The sequence below is a fragment of the Danio rerio genome, chromosome 2 (assembly GCF_049306965.1).
Source record: "Danio rerio strain Tuebingen ecotype United States chromosome 2, GRCz12tu, whole genome shotgun sequence".
Classification (NCBI taxonomy): domain Eukaryota; kingdom Metazoa; phylum Chordata; class Actinopteri; order Cypriniformes; family Danionidae; genus Danio; species Danio rerio.
In genome coordinates this window covers 39,098,377-39,115,963 of record NC_133177.1, presented here as the reverse complement: position 1 = coordinate 39,115,963, position 17,587 = coordinate 39,098,377, and the positions used below count along the sequence as shown (strand labels likewise).

The window sequence follows — 17,587 nt, the reverse complement described above, 5'->3', positions numbered from 1 at the left end:
ATTTTATCAAATAATAATGCAACTTTAACAGTGCTTGTCAGATGTAAAGACAATGGCTGTTTGGTTATTGTTTTGCAATAATATTTGACTTTTCAATATTTTATTTTGAACCGTGAATGCTTCTATTATTGATGTTTGTATTAAAGTTAACATAAACAAATGCTGAAAAAAATGGAAAACTCACTTGAATTAATAGTTAATATTGTCCCTGAAGAAAATGTCAGTTTGCCAAATCCTTGATTCACACAGTATATTTAGTCATTACAGTAACGTGCGTGTGTGTTTTGGTAGGTTATGGTGTACGGACATTTGTTGTATGTTTACTTATTGTCATTTTCCATAAGCATAATACAATTTTGTGCATAAATATAATAACAACCATCACACTTGCATCCACCCAAGTTATTAAATTTCATATTTATCATACCGAAAACACTTATCTGCATCTATTGCAAAAAAACTATTCTCAACATAATTGTTGAATACCATTATAGCACCTTTGATCATTTGAAAATGTAACAACTTGCAATATTAACAAAATGAATTATGCATTTTTTTCCATTAACAAACCTTTGTCTGATCAAACGTTTTACATTTGCAAACAATTGTTTGCAACTATATTTTATTTTAGTGCTATATTTTTATGTAAAAGAATGACTTAAAGAAATAAGATAAACTCACTTGAATTAACAGTTAATTTTGTCCCAGAAGCAAATATCAGCTTGTATCCTCCTTGATTCACACAGTACATTTACTCACTACAGTAACTTGTATGTGTTTGGTAAGTTATAGTGTAAAGACATTTGTTGTTACTTAATGTCATTTTCATTAAGCTTAATTCATTTTTGTGTATTAATATAATAACCAACAACTATCTTACTTGCATCCTTCATTAAAAGCACAGATAAATTATTCAGTTATTCAGCTTTTGATACTTTGAAAACAATACAACGCATATTTGTTCATAATTTAATTGCCAGTATTAAGCTAAAAAATAACCTACAAGTTTTTTTTAACAAAATGTCAATATATTTTTTTGCTGTAATTTACTATAATACTACCAATATAATATATATAATAAACCAATAACAATTAATTCTTAGAAATATCTGAACTTACGTGGTTCTATGATGAGTTTTGTCCCTTTACTAAAGAAAATCCTATTGGCGTTATTCACACAGCCATACAGTGTGAACCAAAAACTGGTGTCAAATTTCAAAGAGGCCAATATTCATTTTATAGCATATAATATATGCTAGAGAATTAATAAATTTTTACTAAATCTAATTGAGTTAAATTTTCTAGTTAATTTTCATTTTCTAGTTAATTTTAGTAGATCAAATAATTAATAAAATATATAGTATTTTCTGTTCAGTTTTTGTATTTTATGTGCAGTTTATAATGCTATATTATTTTTGTAGTTTAAAACGAAACTTACTTGTTTGAATGATAAGTTTGGTTCCAGTGCCAAAGATAATCTTATAGCCAGTATTCACACAGTCTTTAGACATGCACCAAAAACTCATCTGCCTAATGCTCTCTATTAGGGTCTGACCAAACTTTACCAAAATTTTTAAATAACCAAAAATGAAACTTCTGATCAGGCGGAACCACATATTAAAGTCAGTAATTGCTACACTTTGAAAAACTTTATTTAAAAAATAAAACACTGGCATATTTGGTTACTGGAAATTTTGGCAATTTACAGAGGCATTGTAAATAAATAATTGCAACTGTAATGTAAAAAATACAGAAAAATTTTAAATATTTAGTAATCTGTTTGTAAATTTCCAAAATTTCCAGTAAGTTACTGTAAATTTTACAGTATTTTTTTAAGTGTCGATAAATTTGTATAAAATTCATGAAAACACCTAAAAGCTTAAAAACATCAACAACATTACAACGATTTCTCATTGAGAGCTAAAACAAAACAAAAAACATCTCTAGTTTTCTGTGTTTTAAATAGTACTCACTTTGCTCAACTTGTAGTTTAACTCCTGAACCAAAAAATACTTTCCAGTTTGATGTCACGCTATGAAAACCGTGCAAGCAAAATCTGCACATTACCCTACTTCAAAATATATTTGAGTTGTATATGCATTCTTGATTTTGTATTGTATAGACAAAATATTAAGCTGATTTATTTAACACTATCTACAAAACATGGTTATGCGGAGAACAATTGATAGACTGCAGAAAAATCGAACCTACTTTGTTGTATTTTGAGTTCTGTTCCTTTGCCAAATATTATTCTAACTCCGTCATTCACACAACTAATGACTTCTACACAAATACCTAATGCTAACTGCTCTGTTCCTGGAGACATTGTGCACTAATTTTAAAAAAATGCAAGTTTATAATCATTTCATATCTGTATTTCACTTGGGCATAAAAAAACTTGAACACAATTGACTTTAAAATAATAATTCGCTTGAATAAAGAATCAATTTACTTTTAGCCAAAAGTGAAGTTTCTGGTTCTATAAGTCACAGTTCACGTGCAGAAATGACATAAACTAGTATACTATTAGTAGTACAGTACTGTGAACACAATTTCTTGTTAATTTTGCATAACATGACTTGTCAATTTTTACTTATACAAAAATTTATACCAGTTATGAAGTAGGCACGTATTACATGGATAACAAATGAAATCAATTAAATCATCCAATAACATTTAAGTTTATAAATGTTCAGAATCAGTGGTGGATTGTGTTTTAAAACTACTGATAATGGAATTTGCATTAATAAACTTACGTGTTCGTACAGTCAGAGTTGTTCCGGTAGCAAAGATTATCTTTTGACTAACAGTCACACACATCCTGAATCCATAACGAAAACATCTAAACTTGTTTAGCGGGTTGAGTGTACATAATTTAACATGAATGACTAGCTACATTTACAGTATGTTTTATAAAATGTGTGTTTTATTATGAGTAACTATGGATCATTGAAGTTATTTATTAGGTACAATAAATAAATAACCTATATTTCAGTCTATGAACAGATAACATGTTTGGTGCTGAATCTGCTGATATATTTGGGTTTACCTAATTAATTAGTATGACAAGATGATAATTAGGGCTAGTATTTTTTTATATTTATATAATTTATTATCTTTGTTCATTTTTAAATGTGGTTGTCACATTTGGTCATTTCCATCTTTTATTTTTTTTTGTCAAAGCATCTGCACTGGCAAACTACAAATTATGAGATATTTTAATATTTGAAGACAAAAAGTAATATGACTTACGTGCAGTGACATATAATTGTGTCCCTCTTCCAAACACAATCTTATTGCCGACATACACACATCAATTAACCACAGCACAAAAACTATTCAATGACAAAACCGTAAGACAAACACAGTGCACATCATGTGTAGGTAAACAAAACACAAACATAATAAGATTAAGCATTTTAATCACTAATTTGAATTTTTAACTGGGTCCCGGATCTAAACATAACTTTTCCTACTCCCGATGATGTAAACACACTGATATAAAGGCTATCAGTAACTTATCATCCTAAATCCTAATCCTAACATAAGTGTATGTGCAATTAGTTATAGAATATTATGCAAACACTATATTTGGTATGGGTATTATTTATTATTTTTTCTATATTTATTCATGCTACACCAATACTCTGGTGATCTTACATTGAATTATGTAAACAACAATTAAAGCAAAGTAATGTTTAATTAACTTGTTTAATTAGATGAGGGGAAAAAATAGGGTTCTTACTAGATTCCACTGAAAGAAAAGTTCCACGTGCAAAAATGAGTTTGTACATCCCATCATTCACACACTGATAAAACTCTTGACAATAAAGGGGTCCCAAAAACATTTCAAGATCCAAACCGAATTTGTGTTTAATTGTGATATACTCCATTACATTATTTTACATTATATTATATTAAATGCATATAACATTATTAAAGAGAGAATCTTAACTCATAATGACTGTTTTTAAACAGGTTGTTTCAAATGGGTTTCTTAGAAATTCCACTAAAAGAGTGGAGAAGTTGTAATATTTTTCATGACAATTAGATTTATTCAAAAGGTAGATGGGTTGGAAAAATAGTGTTTTTATGTGTTATCTATGGATTCCATGTTTTGTTCCTCAAACAATAAAGTAGATTAAAAGAAATTAAATTCTACTTTTAAAAATACTATTAAAATGTCATGCAACACTATATACATATAAATTACATTAAATGTTTCACTCACTCGCTTCAACGTGAACTTGTGTTCCTTTTCCAAATATTAACTTGTAACCAGCAGTCACACAGACACAAACTACAATGCAAAAACTTCGCAAAAACTTTTGTCTGAATGTATAAGATGATTGTGTTGTTGCCTTATCAATATGTAATCGCGATTAATAAAACTCAGGGCCAAGGTTATAATCAAAGGTTAGTGAGAATAATATGAATATTAATAGAATGTAAACACATGGACTTAAGTTGTCACATTTTACCATAACCTTTAACAATAATATATCATCATCAAGATTTTTTTCTGATTTTTTTTTTATATTAGCATACCAAAATATTAGTTGAACAGGTATAAAACTAAGGAAATATTTATTTGCTGAAAATAATTTACTTACTTGACTCCACAATTAGTCTAGTACCACTTCCAAATATTAGCTTTACTCCAGATGTCACACAACGATCTGGATAACTACAAAAACCAAATACACGACTTCCAAAAATGTGTAGCTTTAATCATTACAATAATTATGTAAACTTTAATTTTAAATAAAAACTTTTAATTATTCATCAACATGACTGAAATGTACTAATATATATGTTTAATTAGTAAAACAGTTGTTTTACTATTCATTAATAACATTAGCGTTTTAATATCACTTTGATCTGTTTAATCATTAAAATCAAAAACACTTTTTCAATGTCATTCTTGGACTGTTTTTCAGCTTGTATAGTATAAATGCAACGCAAGAAGAGTCTTAAGATTCTCTTAATTAATGCAATAAAAAAATATTGTGTTAGTAAGATGATTTAAGATAGAAATAATGATTTGGTCTTACGAGATTCCACAATTAGTTTGGTTCCAGCTCCAAAAGTGATCTTGTTGTAATTCACACACTAACAAAAGCCTGAGCAAAAACTCTTGACGGACATTTAAAAGTTCAACATTTGTAAGAATCATAAAAAGTTTTTACTTCTTTGTAGCTTTTTATTATTATTTAGTTTTGATGTTTTAAGTCCAACATTGCAAGCAGTAATGGATATTATTTTTACTTTTGCCAAGACATTGTAAAGTTCACAGTTAGTAATGCCATTTGTATAATATTAACACAATTTTTTACTTAAGATTATTTAAATTGTGTTTTAAATAGTCAAAAATGGTCATACTCTAAATGATTTTGATTGTCACTAAATGTGCAACAGAATATATGTATTATAAAATTAAATATTATTTGATATGTTATCAATGGAAATGTGATAAGAAGCTCAAAGCATCATTATATCTAACATGCATTTTGAAATGCTCTTTGCATTGCAATGCAAATAATTACCTTTTTTTACAATTTCAATGAGACAGTTTTTATATCATATCTTAACGCAAAACATAACATTTTCATTATAAAATAAAACATTGTACTTACTGGCATAAACATAAAGCTGTGTTCCCTGACCAAATATGATCTTGTTGCCGTAATTCACACAGTGTTGAACACCAGAACAACAACTTCTGGACTCAACAACTGTGGTGCTAAGAATAATTATTTCCAATTTTATTTTTTGTTTTAAAGGTTTGCACAAATATTTTTCACTGGTCATCTATTAGTCAACTTTCTTTTGGTGAACATTTTTGAACAATTTTGGATAATATGACTAACCTATGGAAGTAAATGGGAATCTTCAAAATATTCTCAACACAAAAAACAAATTCATGAAAGTTTGGAACAACTGTGTGGTGAGCAAAGGGACAAATTTTCCATTTCGAGTAAACTATCCCCATAAAACTTGACACCTATAGAAAACGCTAATGACACAAACAGTTTAAATTACGAAAATATAATCAGGCTCTTACTTGCTTCTACGTATAACATCGTTCCTGCTCCAAAGATGATCTTGGTTGCACCAAAAGTCACACAATATAAGCAGCCTTCACAAAAACTGCATCTGTGCTGGTTTGGCAAAACAGATCTAATTTTCTGAACCGTTCCTAAACTTCAAATATACGATTAATTTTTCAATTACAATTATGAACAAAATATTATTAAATACTTTATGGTAGTGTTTTCACACTACTTTAGATCAGTCTTTAAGCAAAAATAAGACGTTTCCATTTAATTTAAACTAACATGACTTGTTTAATAATCTAACACAGGCTAATAGTTTATTATAGCTTTTTTTCTTTGCATTTACTGATATTGATCTACAGTATGGAAACATGTTTTGACTATTGCAGTATCTAGATAATAATTTCAGTGTCTATTGAGCATTTATATAATATACTAAAAAATAAAAGTGTCTTACGAGATTCAACCGTCAGTTTTGTTCCATTTCCAAAGGTGATCTTGTTGTTGCCATAATTCTCACAGTAACAAACATCAGACAAAATTTTCTTGAGGATGCCCTTCATAAAGTACACAAGTCTACAATATACTGTACATATGTAAAAGAATATTTTGATAATTTATCAATACAAATAATTCTTGTTTGAGGAATAAATTGCATTAATGATATATTGAAACTGAAACAATATACAATAAATACATCTTCAACAAGTGTATAATTTTCAAGTGTCAATAGCTTAAATACAATTAACTTTTTTTTTTTTTTTGATAAAACTGCAACCTTATTATGACCAAAATAACACTAAAGACAAATTAAAAATCTCTTACTTGATTCAACTATTAAAGTTGTTCCTTGACCAAAAATGATCTTCCTAGCAGCATCCACACAACACAAACAATCATGACAAAAACTGAACTGGTTTACGTTTGAACAATGACTTAAATTGAACAAAACATTAACAATTAACAGTAACAATTTTACTTTGGGATTTTTACTCAATGGCAATGTGATATGATGCAACATTATAACTAACATGAATATGTCTTTTATACTTCTTAAAATAGACAAGTAAATGCATTCTCTGACCAAATATAAACTTATCACAATTAAGTGTGCGAGAATATCATAGCACAATTTTCCCATGATTATCACGATTTTATCATGATTCTTTCAAATGCTTTGCTGTTTTATTAACGTTGAATGGATAGTAATAAATTAATACAGATCAGGGTCATCATCAGAGTGACCAAATGTTAAGAGAATACAAATTTTGGGGTGAATTATCACTCAATGTCAAGTGGCAGAATGTTGAGACTATTAGTCGGCTCACACTTTAGGACCTGCACATCACACATTCATTTTTCTATTAACTGTAGTTTCCATTCAGTTTAGACACAGTAACTAAATGTGCTTATATGTATATCTGGCACGATCAGTCTTTAAAGATAGCCTAATCTTGTAATTTGGAGCTGTGTAAAGGGCTTTCCTCAGGTATGTGCGCTCGAAAAAAAAAATGTGGCTCTGCATTTGCTGTTAATGTTTAACCGAGGTTAAAATAAATGAAACTAACATAGTTTTGTCAATACGAATACGTGCTGAGACTAATGCTGAGTTAATATTGGATTTGAAATAACGGTGTGTTGTAAAATGGGTATACTAAGACAGAGATGCATGTATTGACATTTTAATCGTCCACAATCAAAACTTGTCATATCGCACACCCCTATTCACAACACAATATGTTTAGGCTACCTAATATTTCTCCTGGACATACAGCTATTACTGTTCTATGGGTCAGGACTACAACAGGAATAATCAAAAGAATGATATTATTTTTCGAATGGTTGATGTTGTCCAAGACTCAAATATGAGCTTAAATATTAGTTTATTGGCTGTGAAATAGGTTTAAAGAGTACAATAACTACATATACTGTATATATAAGCACAAAAATGTTTTCTTACTTGATTCTATGAATAGTTTTGTTCCAGACCCAAAGATGATCTTTCGTGTTGCGTCATTCACACAGTAACAAACACCACTTCCAAAACCTTTCTTTCAAAATCAATGTTATTTTCAACTAAATAGTTTTGCATCATTTGTTCAATTATTTTAAAAGACTCATTTCTGTTTCATCTGACTTGTTCAGATTGAATAACCTTTTGTGGACATGTAATCAAAGTCTTACTAATCAACTTTAAAAAATACAAGTAGTGTCTGGTGAAATAAAAAATATATATACGTTATTATAAATTAGATGTCTCTTACTTGATTGAACAGTTAAAGTTGTTCCTTGACCGAAAAAGATTTTTCTTGCAGCACCATCCACACAACACAAACAATCATGACAAAAACACCACCAGGGTAACTTTAACTGATGCAAATGTGTTTGAAATATGCGTTAATTATAAACGTTTAAGTTAAATGTATTAGTTCATTTATTTAAGATTAGATTTATTTAGTTATTTTAAACATTCTATAATTGTATAAAAAGTTTTTTTTTTTTTAGCAATTACAAACTATTATATTCTAAGCAACTTTTTTTAAATAAAACTAAATTTCTTACTTGACTGCACATATAAAGTCGTCCCTTTTCCAAAATGAATCTTCCTAGTCCCATCATTCACACACTAACTGACCTCACAGCCAAAACATTACTTTTCTACAATCTGGCACCGAAACATATTGAGTAATTTACTGAGTAAACACTGTTTACTCAGATTTACTGCATATACATAAAAAACATTCACATTGTGTCTCACTGGATTTTAATTTCTAAAAAATCTAATTTAAAAATCCTGATTACATTTAAGACGTTGTTTTAGATAATGTTGATGACTACACTATCATCAGAGATGAATGTGTGAAGCACTTAAATACTCGTAATCAACATTTAGCTTAGTGTGCAGATTTTGACTTATTTTACATTCAACATCCAATATACAGTAAAGATGAGTGATTTTTCTCATATAACATCAATCACATCAGTGATTTTACACATACATTTTCATTAAATTAAACTATTAAAAAAACAAGCAGTGTGGTTATTGTAAATGAAGTTCATTTAATTAAGTTCATTGGGAAAAAATACGTTTCTTACTGGATTCCACTGAGAGCAAAGTTCCACTTGCGAAAATAACTTTTAATGCTGTGTCATTCACACACTAATAAAGCTATCAACCATAAAGGGAATCCCAATAACATTTAATGTTTCTCATATACTGTGACACATGAAGATATACTGTATACTGCACATAAAGTTGTTAAACAGTATGGGGTTAAGTGTGTGGTTTTAAAATCTTCAATTGAATAAGGACTGTTTTCAAACAGGTTTCCTAAATATTTTCGGCCATGTTACCAGACATATAAAACATTTGAGCTCACTGTTTAAATATAAATAAATGATCAATCTGTTTCACTCACTTGTTTCAACATGAACTTGTGTTCCTTTTCCAAAGATTATCTTGTTACCAGCAGTCACACAGACACAAACTACATTACAATTACTTATACAACTAACCACAAATGAGTCCACTATGTTTTTTTCTTCTGATATTCAACTCAAATGAAAAAAATGTTATTTTATTTTTTGTGATCACTACTGTATATAAAGACACTACTTCTTGAAACTTGAGATGGGTTCCTTCTTCAAAAATTTTTTGTTCCACTTTTTATACAACTAATCTAATAATTTACAACAAAACTGTAACCTTTCCATCCTCAGTGGTGATGCACAAATGATAATTTTTGGAACGTTTGAACATATAATTGTTTGACCATCTCTGTGAACCAAAGCATAAATAGATTTTTTGGGCTTTCATTAATTTAATTAATTAATAGTTTATTAATAGTTTATTAATTAAAAGTTTGCTGAAATTAAATCACTTACTTGACTCCACAATAAGTCGAGTACCCCTTCCAAATATTATCTTTACTCCAGTTGTCACACAGCGATCTGGTTAACTTCAAAAACTTGATACACGACTTCCAAAATAATTTGGATTCTTACAAACTTACAATTCTTGGAATATTACAATTTATGTTACAGTTTATTCATTAACGTGACTAAAATCTATTAATGAAAATACTAAATGTTCTGCAATTCATTCATGCTATTCAGATTAAATTTGCTAGCATTACTCTGTTACATTGTTTTACTTATTCAGTTTTAAGTTTATAAAGTTGAACTTATACAGTTGAACGCAACACAAAAATACTACAAACATTGAGAGATTTTATTGTTGTATTATGTATTAATATTAAATAATTATGATGTTAATAAGATGATTTAAGAAGGAAAAAATGTTTTGGTCTTACGAGATTCCATGATTAGTTTGGTTCCAGCTCCAAAAAAGATCTTGTCGTAATTCACACACTAACAAAAGCCTGAGCAAAAACTCTTGACGCACATTAAGAACTCGAACATTTTACAAATTCTAAAAACCATACTTTACTTTTTGTTTGCTTCATGGTTATTATTCGCCAAATTCAATGACATTTTTTATCATTTATTTTATGACTTTGCTACAGAATGCGACTGTCATCACATATCGGTAATCAGGATATTATTAATTTTTTCTTCCTTCCTGCTTATTTGCATATCTATGCATTATGCATATGCATCTATGCACTATGCATCTATGCATTAATAAATGTATAATATAAAGTACTTACTGGAGTAAACATAAAGCTGTGTTCCCTGACCGAAAGTGATCTTATTGTAATTCACACTGTGTTGAACACCACAATTTTTACATTCACAACTGCGATTCCTACTATTGTCATTATTCATTTCCAATGACTTCTAACACCTAATATAACTTAAAATTCTCAAATGCAATCCTCTAAATACAAACAGAAGTTTTAATTATGAAATTATGATCAGGGTCTTACTTGCTTTTACATGTAGCATTGTTCCTTCTCCAAAGATGATCTTGTTTGCATTCAAAGTCACACAATCTAAGCAGCCTTCACAAAAACTTGCTTTGGCTAAACAATCTACTCTAACTCTTTGCACTATATCTTCTTTTGTTTCAATTATAAACAGTGCTTTTTCCTAATATTTTATTTTATATGATATTTTAATATTGTGTAATGTCAGCAACTGTCATTTTTGAATGGTATTTTAAAAGATAATATAATATATTTTCATATAATGTGATATAATATATGATCTGACAAAATTAGTCATAATGTAACTTTACTAAACATTTAAAACCCTATAAAACTCCTAAATATTAAACTACTATATAATAAATCTTATTTAAAATAGTATTATTGACTTAAGATAAGAAAGAATTTTACAATATTACAATATTTTACAATAAAACAATGATATAAATTTTAGTGTAGGTATTTAAATGGTACAATAAAGAAGAAAAAGTGTCTTACGAGATTCAACTGTCAGTTTTGTTCCACTTCCAAAAGTGATCTTGTTGTTCCCATAATTCACACAGTAACAAACACTCAGACAAAATGTTCGTGAGGACATAATTAGTAAAGTTTACATTATGCGTAAGCCTTTGGCCTGTTATTAAAATAAACATGGTTTGATGAATACATTATTTATACATATTTAAAAGTTTGACAATGGTAAAATATAGCTTATTTATTTATTTGTTTTTAAAAAAGTGTGCATCTCATTTATGCTAAAATTCAAAAATCTTACTTGATTCAACTTTTAAGGCTGTTCCTTGACCAAAAATGATCTTTCTCCCTCCACCAGCATCCACACAATAGAAACAATCATGACAAAAAACTTTACTGGTTTACCATGAACCAGAGGTCACATTTTTATTGGTAACTGTAGAACTAAATATTGCGTAAATATGTTAGCTAGATATTTGATTTTTTAGAAATCTAATGAATTAGATTTTATTCATTATATTTTACAATTTGAAAAAAACGTGTCTGTTTTTCATTTTTGAAGACTACTGTAAATAAATCTCTGCTGTTAAATACTATATGTTTTTTCCTTTAAAGAGTAAAGCATATATGTAAAATAGAACAAAATGTCCTACTTGTTTCTATGAATACTTTTGTTCCAGATCCAAAGACGATCTTTTGTGTTGCAGCATTCACACAGTAACAAGCACCTCTTCCAAAAGCTCTTCCTTAGAGTTTACAAGGCCTACATTTACATCATTATTTTCTCAAAATATATATTAATAGTCAATAAAACACATTTGTATCTCTGATGATGTTATTTGTTTGCTAGTGATAATAACTTGTAATTCATAAACACGTGTCTTCATCTATGTACATGAGGTTAAATTGATTTTAAAACATTTTATTGAATAGATTCTAGTAGATACTTTTAAAATGTAAAGTAAAAGTCTCTTACTTGATTCAACTATTAAAGTTGTTCCTTGACCAAAAATGATTTTCAGCCCAGAACCATCCACACAACACAAACACTCATGACAAAAACATTATCAGTTTACCAAGACTACTGCAATACATAGTTGTTTATAATCTATCAAGATAAATTAAATTTTTTAAATTAGCATTTATTTTTCAGTAGTATTCATTAGAATATTAAATTAAATATAATTAGATTACGTTGCAGACTAATACTTTTTTTTTAAATAAATAACTAATAAATATGGGTCAATTATAAACTCTAAAATAAAATATATTTGTTTATTTAATTGAGATTAGATTAATTTGGATATTTAAACATTCTTCTATCATTGTATAAAACTGAAAGGCTTTTTTTGTACTTTTTTTCTTCTTTGGTTTACTTATTCTAAACAATTATATTATACGCAGTTTATTACACTTTGTAAACGAATGAATAAATCTCTTACTTGACTGCACATATAAAGTCATCCCTTTTCCAAAATGAAGCTTCCAGGTCCCATCATTCACACACTAACTGACCTCACAGCAAAAACAGCTTAGAGTCTATAACTGGATATTGAAAGATATGCATTTTATACTATGAATAATAATTTTTGAATTAAAATATTTAATTTTAATTGCACATAACCTCTATAGTCTGCACATCCAAGTTATTAACTTGAAAAATAGTTTTAAACTATTAAACAAACAACAGAATTACAATTTGAAATGTTATAAATGCTTCATTCAGAAAACATGTGAAATTTACTCACTGTAATTGACATTCAGCTTTGTGCCTTGACTAAATATCAACTTATCAGCAAGAGTCACACAATATTTCAAACCATGGCAATATCTAATACTCAGTTCTGAGTTACTTTGTCAGATTAACTGCATTATTGATTGTATTTGTCCGATTAACTGCATTATTAGCATATATTCACTTACTTGAATGAACAGTCAATGACGTTCCAGAGGCAAATATGATTTTGTCCCCTGAATAAGTCACACAGCAGCAAACACCTCAGCAATTACTTGTGAGTTGCATTCCGGAATTAATGCAATTTATAATGACAATCTATAGAAAGTTTAAATAGTAGATCATGGAGCTAACATTAAAGGTCAAGGTTTCAATCACAAATGGATGCAATAATTGATCAAATTCATTGCAATTCCAGTCTTTTTGAAAAATTGTCTGCCAAATGTGAACATCCACATTTCTTAACACTTAAATAATAATAAAATACAAAATATTGTTAATATAAGGTTGAAATGTGTCAAAATGTTATTGTTTTGTTGGAAATTTGGAATTGGTTATGCTTGTTATTTCTCATTTGAATATTTGCATGACATCACCTACGTGAATTTACATCTAGCTTAAATACATTTGAATTTATAGATAAAATTTATAACCTCTGACTTATGAAAACATGACTGGTGGAAAAATATTAAGCTTTTTTAAAAAAAGAAAGTAAATATAAACATCAAATGCGGAATTAATATGATATACAATACCTGAATGGACAGTAAGTTTTGTTCCTTTTCCAAATATCATACGTCCCATTGTAGTCATAGTCACACAGAGTTATGTGGCTTTACAAAAACATAAGATTATTATTTATGTATCAGAGCCACTGTGTGATTTAGTTAAACTATTGTGATATGGGATGGTATTTTTTTACTTTAGCAGTGAATGTGAGTAGAATTATTTATAGAATTGTAATTGACAATTTGGCATTAAAGGAAAAACCACAATCTAAAAAATTTGAAATAAAAAAGGTCTGGAATAAAAATATAATCAAACTTAAATCTACAGAATAAATCAAATGCAAACTTATCAAGAAATTAGCTTTGTGTCAATGGAAATTTTTTTTTAGTTGTTCTAATAACTTTTTCTAATTGAGTTATGAATATTGTTTGTGTACATGTGTTGAAAGGCTTATGTATCAACAGATTTTTGGACTTTCAGACTTTTTTTTCCAACATTTTTTAAATTGAGCATTGAGGAAATTAAAATGTAATATTAAAATGGAAACTAAAAATCTCTTACTTGACTGAACTGTTAAAGCTGTCCCTTGACCAAAGATGATCTTTCTTCCAGAACCATCCACACAACACAAACAATCATGACGAAAACACCACCAGTTTACCATCAACTGAGGCTATTGTGTTTGAAATATGTTTCGATTAAAAACTGAGAATACTTGTATTTTGGTATTTTAAATGTTTTTGTCTGATAATGGTAAAGTCTTAAAGGTTATATTGGGATTTAATGTTTTAAAGCTACTGTATTATAAACCTTTACCTATTTAAAACCTAAAATCTCACACTTGGCTGTGCATATAAAATGCAAATTACGGTTTTAACTATCAGCAGTGACAAATGTAATGTATTTAAATACTCACTGTAATCGACATTAAGCTTTGTGCCTTGACCAAATACAATTTTGTCAGCACGTGTCACACAATAGTTAAATTCTAAGCAATATCTACTGTATTATAGAGTTCTGGCAATATATGGTCTTTTGATTTGATTATAATCATTAGAGATAATTACGAAATGAGATTATTTAAAAGCACACATTTCAAGTCTCTTTTTACTAAAACATGCTTAAAAGCTTTTGAAGTGTATTACTGTTACTAAATAACAATACTAATAGCAATCTCTTTTTAATTTGTATTAGTTCATATTGACTTACTTGAATGAACAGTCAATGATGTTCCAGAGGCAAGTATTATTTTGCCCCCTGAATAAGACACACTGTAATAAACACCTCAGCAATTACTAGGTGTAATTTAAATTATAAGTAAAACTTCTGTATGACAAAAAATTCTCAAAATCTTTTTAAATGTATATTTGGAATTGGATACCTTACATGTTGGTCAACATTAACTACCGTCTATATAAAGCGTTCAAATGCAAAAAAAATCTTAAGTGGTGTATGTTCTCAGACTCTCATGTTTATGAGTCATTTCATTTTAAAGACAATGAAAAAACTTATTCTTTGCCATACAAATGTGAAATTACTCAGCCTACATACAAGAGCCTGGTAAAAAAGCTCAGTTTTGAAGACAGTTTCAGTTAGTAATTTGAGATTTTTGCATCCAAACTGTTCATATCTACATGAAACAGCATCAAAACTTGTGCATATCAAAAGTATATTTTAACACTATAACACCAACTTTACATTTCGGTTTGATTGATGCAACAGACTTACTTGATTCAACTAGTAATTGTGTGCCTTTCCCAAAAATGATCTTTTCCAATCCCACATTCACACAACAGGAAACATCATTTCAAAAATCTCAAGAGAATGTTTTTTTTTTTTGACTAATCGTAATCTCTGAAACGCCACTGTAAATACAGTTTTTTAAGGTATAAATTAATTATTCTGAAATAAAGAAAGTACTATTTCTGTCAATTTAATATCTTAAGTTCACTGTCAATATTGTATTGTGTGCTGCTAATTCTGAATGAATATTTTAGTGTATTTAAAGATAAAGACTGATTTATCATGGCAAATTTGTAGATAAGCTTAAGCACATTTACTATCAGGTTTGTTTCTATTTCAAAGATAACCTTTTGACATTCACCGGTTTTCACAACCACAAACAAAATGCACAATAAATAATACAAATGAATGATTCGAAGATAGATTTTAGCAATACCTGAATCAACAATAAGTTTTGTTCCTTTTCCAAATATCATACGTCCCACGTTGTTAGTCACACACAGCTACGTGGCTTTACATAAACTTAGCATTCGTATTTTTTATGTAATGAGTGCCATTGTGTGAACTATTATAATTGTATGCAATACATGATGATATTTGCAACTTTAGTGGTGAACTTTAAAACAATTATGATGATGCGGCTTTAAACAAAACGTATAGAAATCAACAATCGAAGCAATCTCAAAAATTAAATAAAACCTTATTAAACTGGAAGATTGTTCACTTACGTGCTGCAACTATTAATTTAGTTCCAGCTCCAAAAATTATCTTTCCGTATCCACCAGTTTTCACACAATGAAAAATCTCACAACAAAAAACGGTTTAAGAGCTGACACATCAACGCAACATGGTTCAATATGCTAAAAACGCTAAAAACATACTGTAATAATTTGTGAACTGGCAAATGGTGAAAATAACAAAATTTTTCATCTCTTGTGACTGGAAATCAGGGTTACTACAATAAATACTGATTTTATTTTTGAACTCTTCTAAAGTTCTAAAAAAATGATTATTGGTGTGACTGAAAGCATGACATTTTTTGACCAATTATTACTTTATGTAAATTACAAAACGTTTATTCAAATTTAAAAGACATCATCATTATTAAAATTATTATTTTAAATAATGTTTAACTCAAACATGTAAACAACAGAGAAACTGAGAATTTCAAAGTGGTTTCTTATTTTTTTCTATTGCTGTATTAGGACGTAAGCTACTTTGATATCAAACATTTTGGTTTAAAAACTGACCAGAAAAAAAAACAAAACACTTAAATAACTTATCATGAGAATTAAATAATTCTGATGACTTTGTTTCAACTTACTTGAATTTATAATAAGCCTTGATCCTTCACCAAAGTACATCTTATCAGAATATGATACACAGTGTTAGCAACCATATACATTACCCCTTTTAATAAACCTATATCTCCTGAATACATTCAGTGGTGAAAAGACAATTTTTTTTACATTTAGTAGTAAAAGGATGAGTTTTAAAAAGTATTTTGTGGTCAAAATATAATTATTTTAATATTACTGTTAAAATGGGTAATTTTTTTTATTTTTTACCTATAAGAAATAATGAAATTACTGGATTACATCAGGCACTTTTTTCTTTGGAGTACTGGTAAATAAAAATAACTATTTATGAAAATTAAACACTACCTGACTCGATGGTCAGTTTGGTTCCTTTTCCAAATATTACTTTCCATCCTCCGCTATCAGTCACACACAGATACATGACAACACTAAAACACACTAACTACTCATGGCAAGCATCATAAACTTTATACATCATGTGTAGTTTTGCTATATAGTACATAGAACTTAAAACAAATTTAGCTAGTTTAATGTATCGTTTTGTTTACTTAATTCATGGTTTAGCCTGATTAACAATGATCAATCTATTTGCAAGAGTATTTATTAATCTTTATTAAGGAATGTAGTTTATTCTTGCTGAGA

General features: G+C 28.5%; 1 gene segment (V, D, J or C); it reads right to left on the bottom strand.

The window, feature by feature from the left end:
- The window catches only part of trac (T cell receptor alpha constant), a 36,573-nt gene extending 19,187 nt beyond the window's left edge, over positions 1–17,386 (bottom strand). Inside the window, 1 exon segment of the C gene segment in view lies at positions 17,291–17,386. Within this exon segment, the coding sequence occupies positions 17,291–17,366 (76 nt within the window).
- Positions 17,387–17,587: the final 201 nt, after the last annotated feature.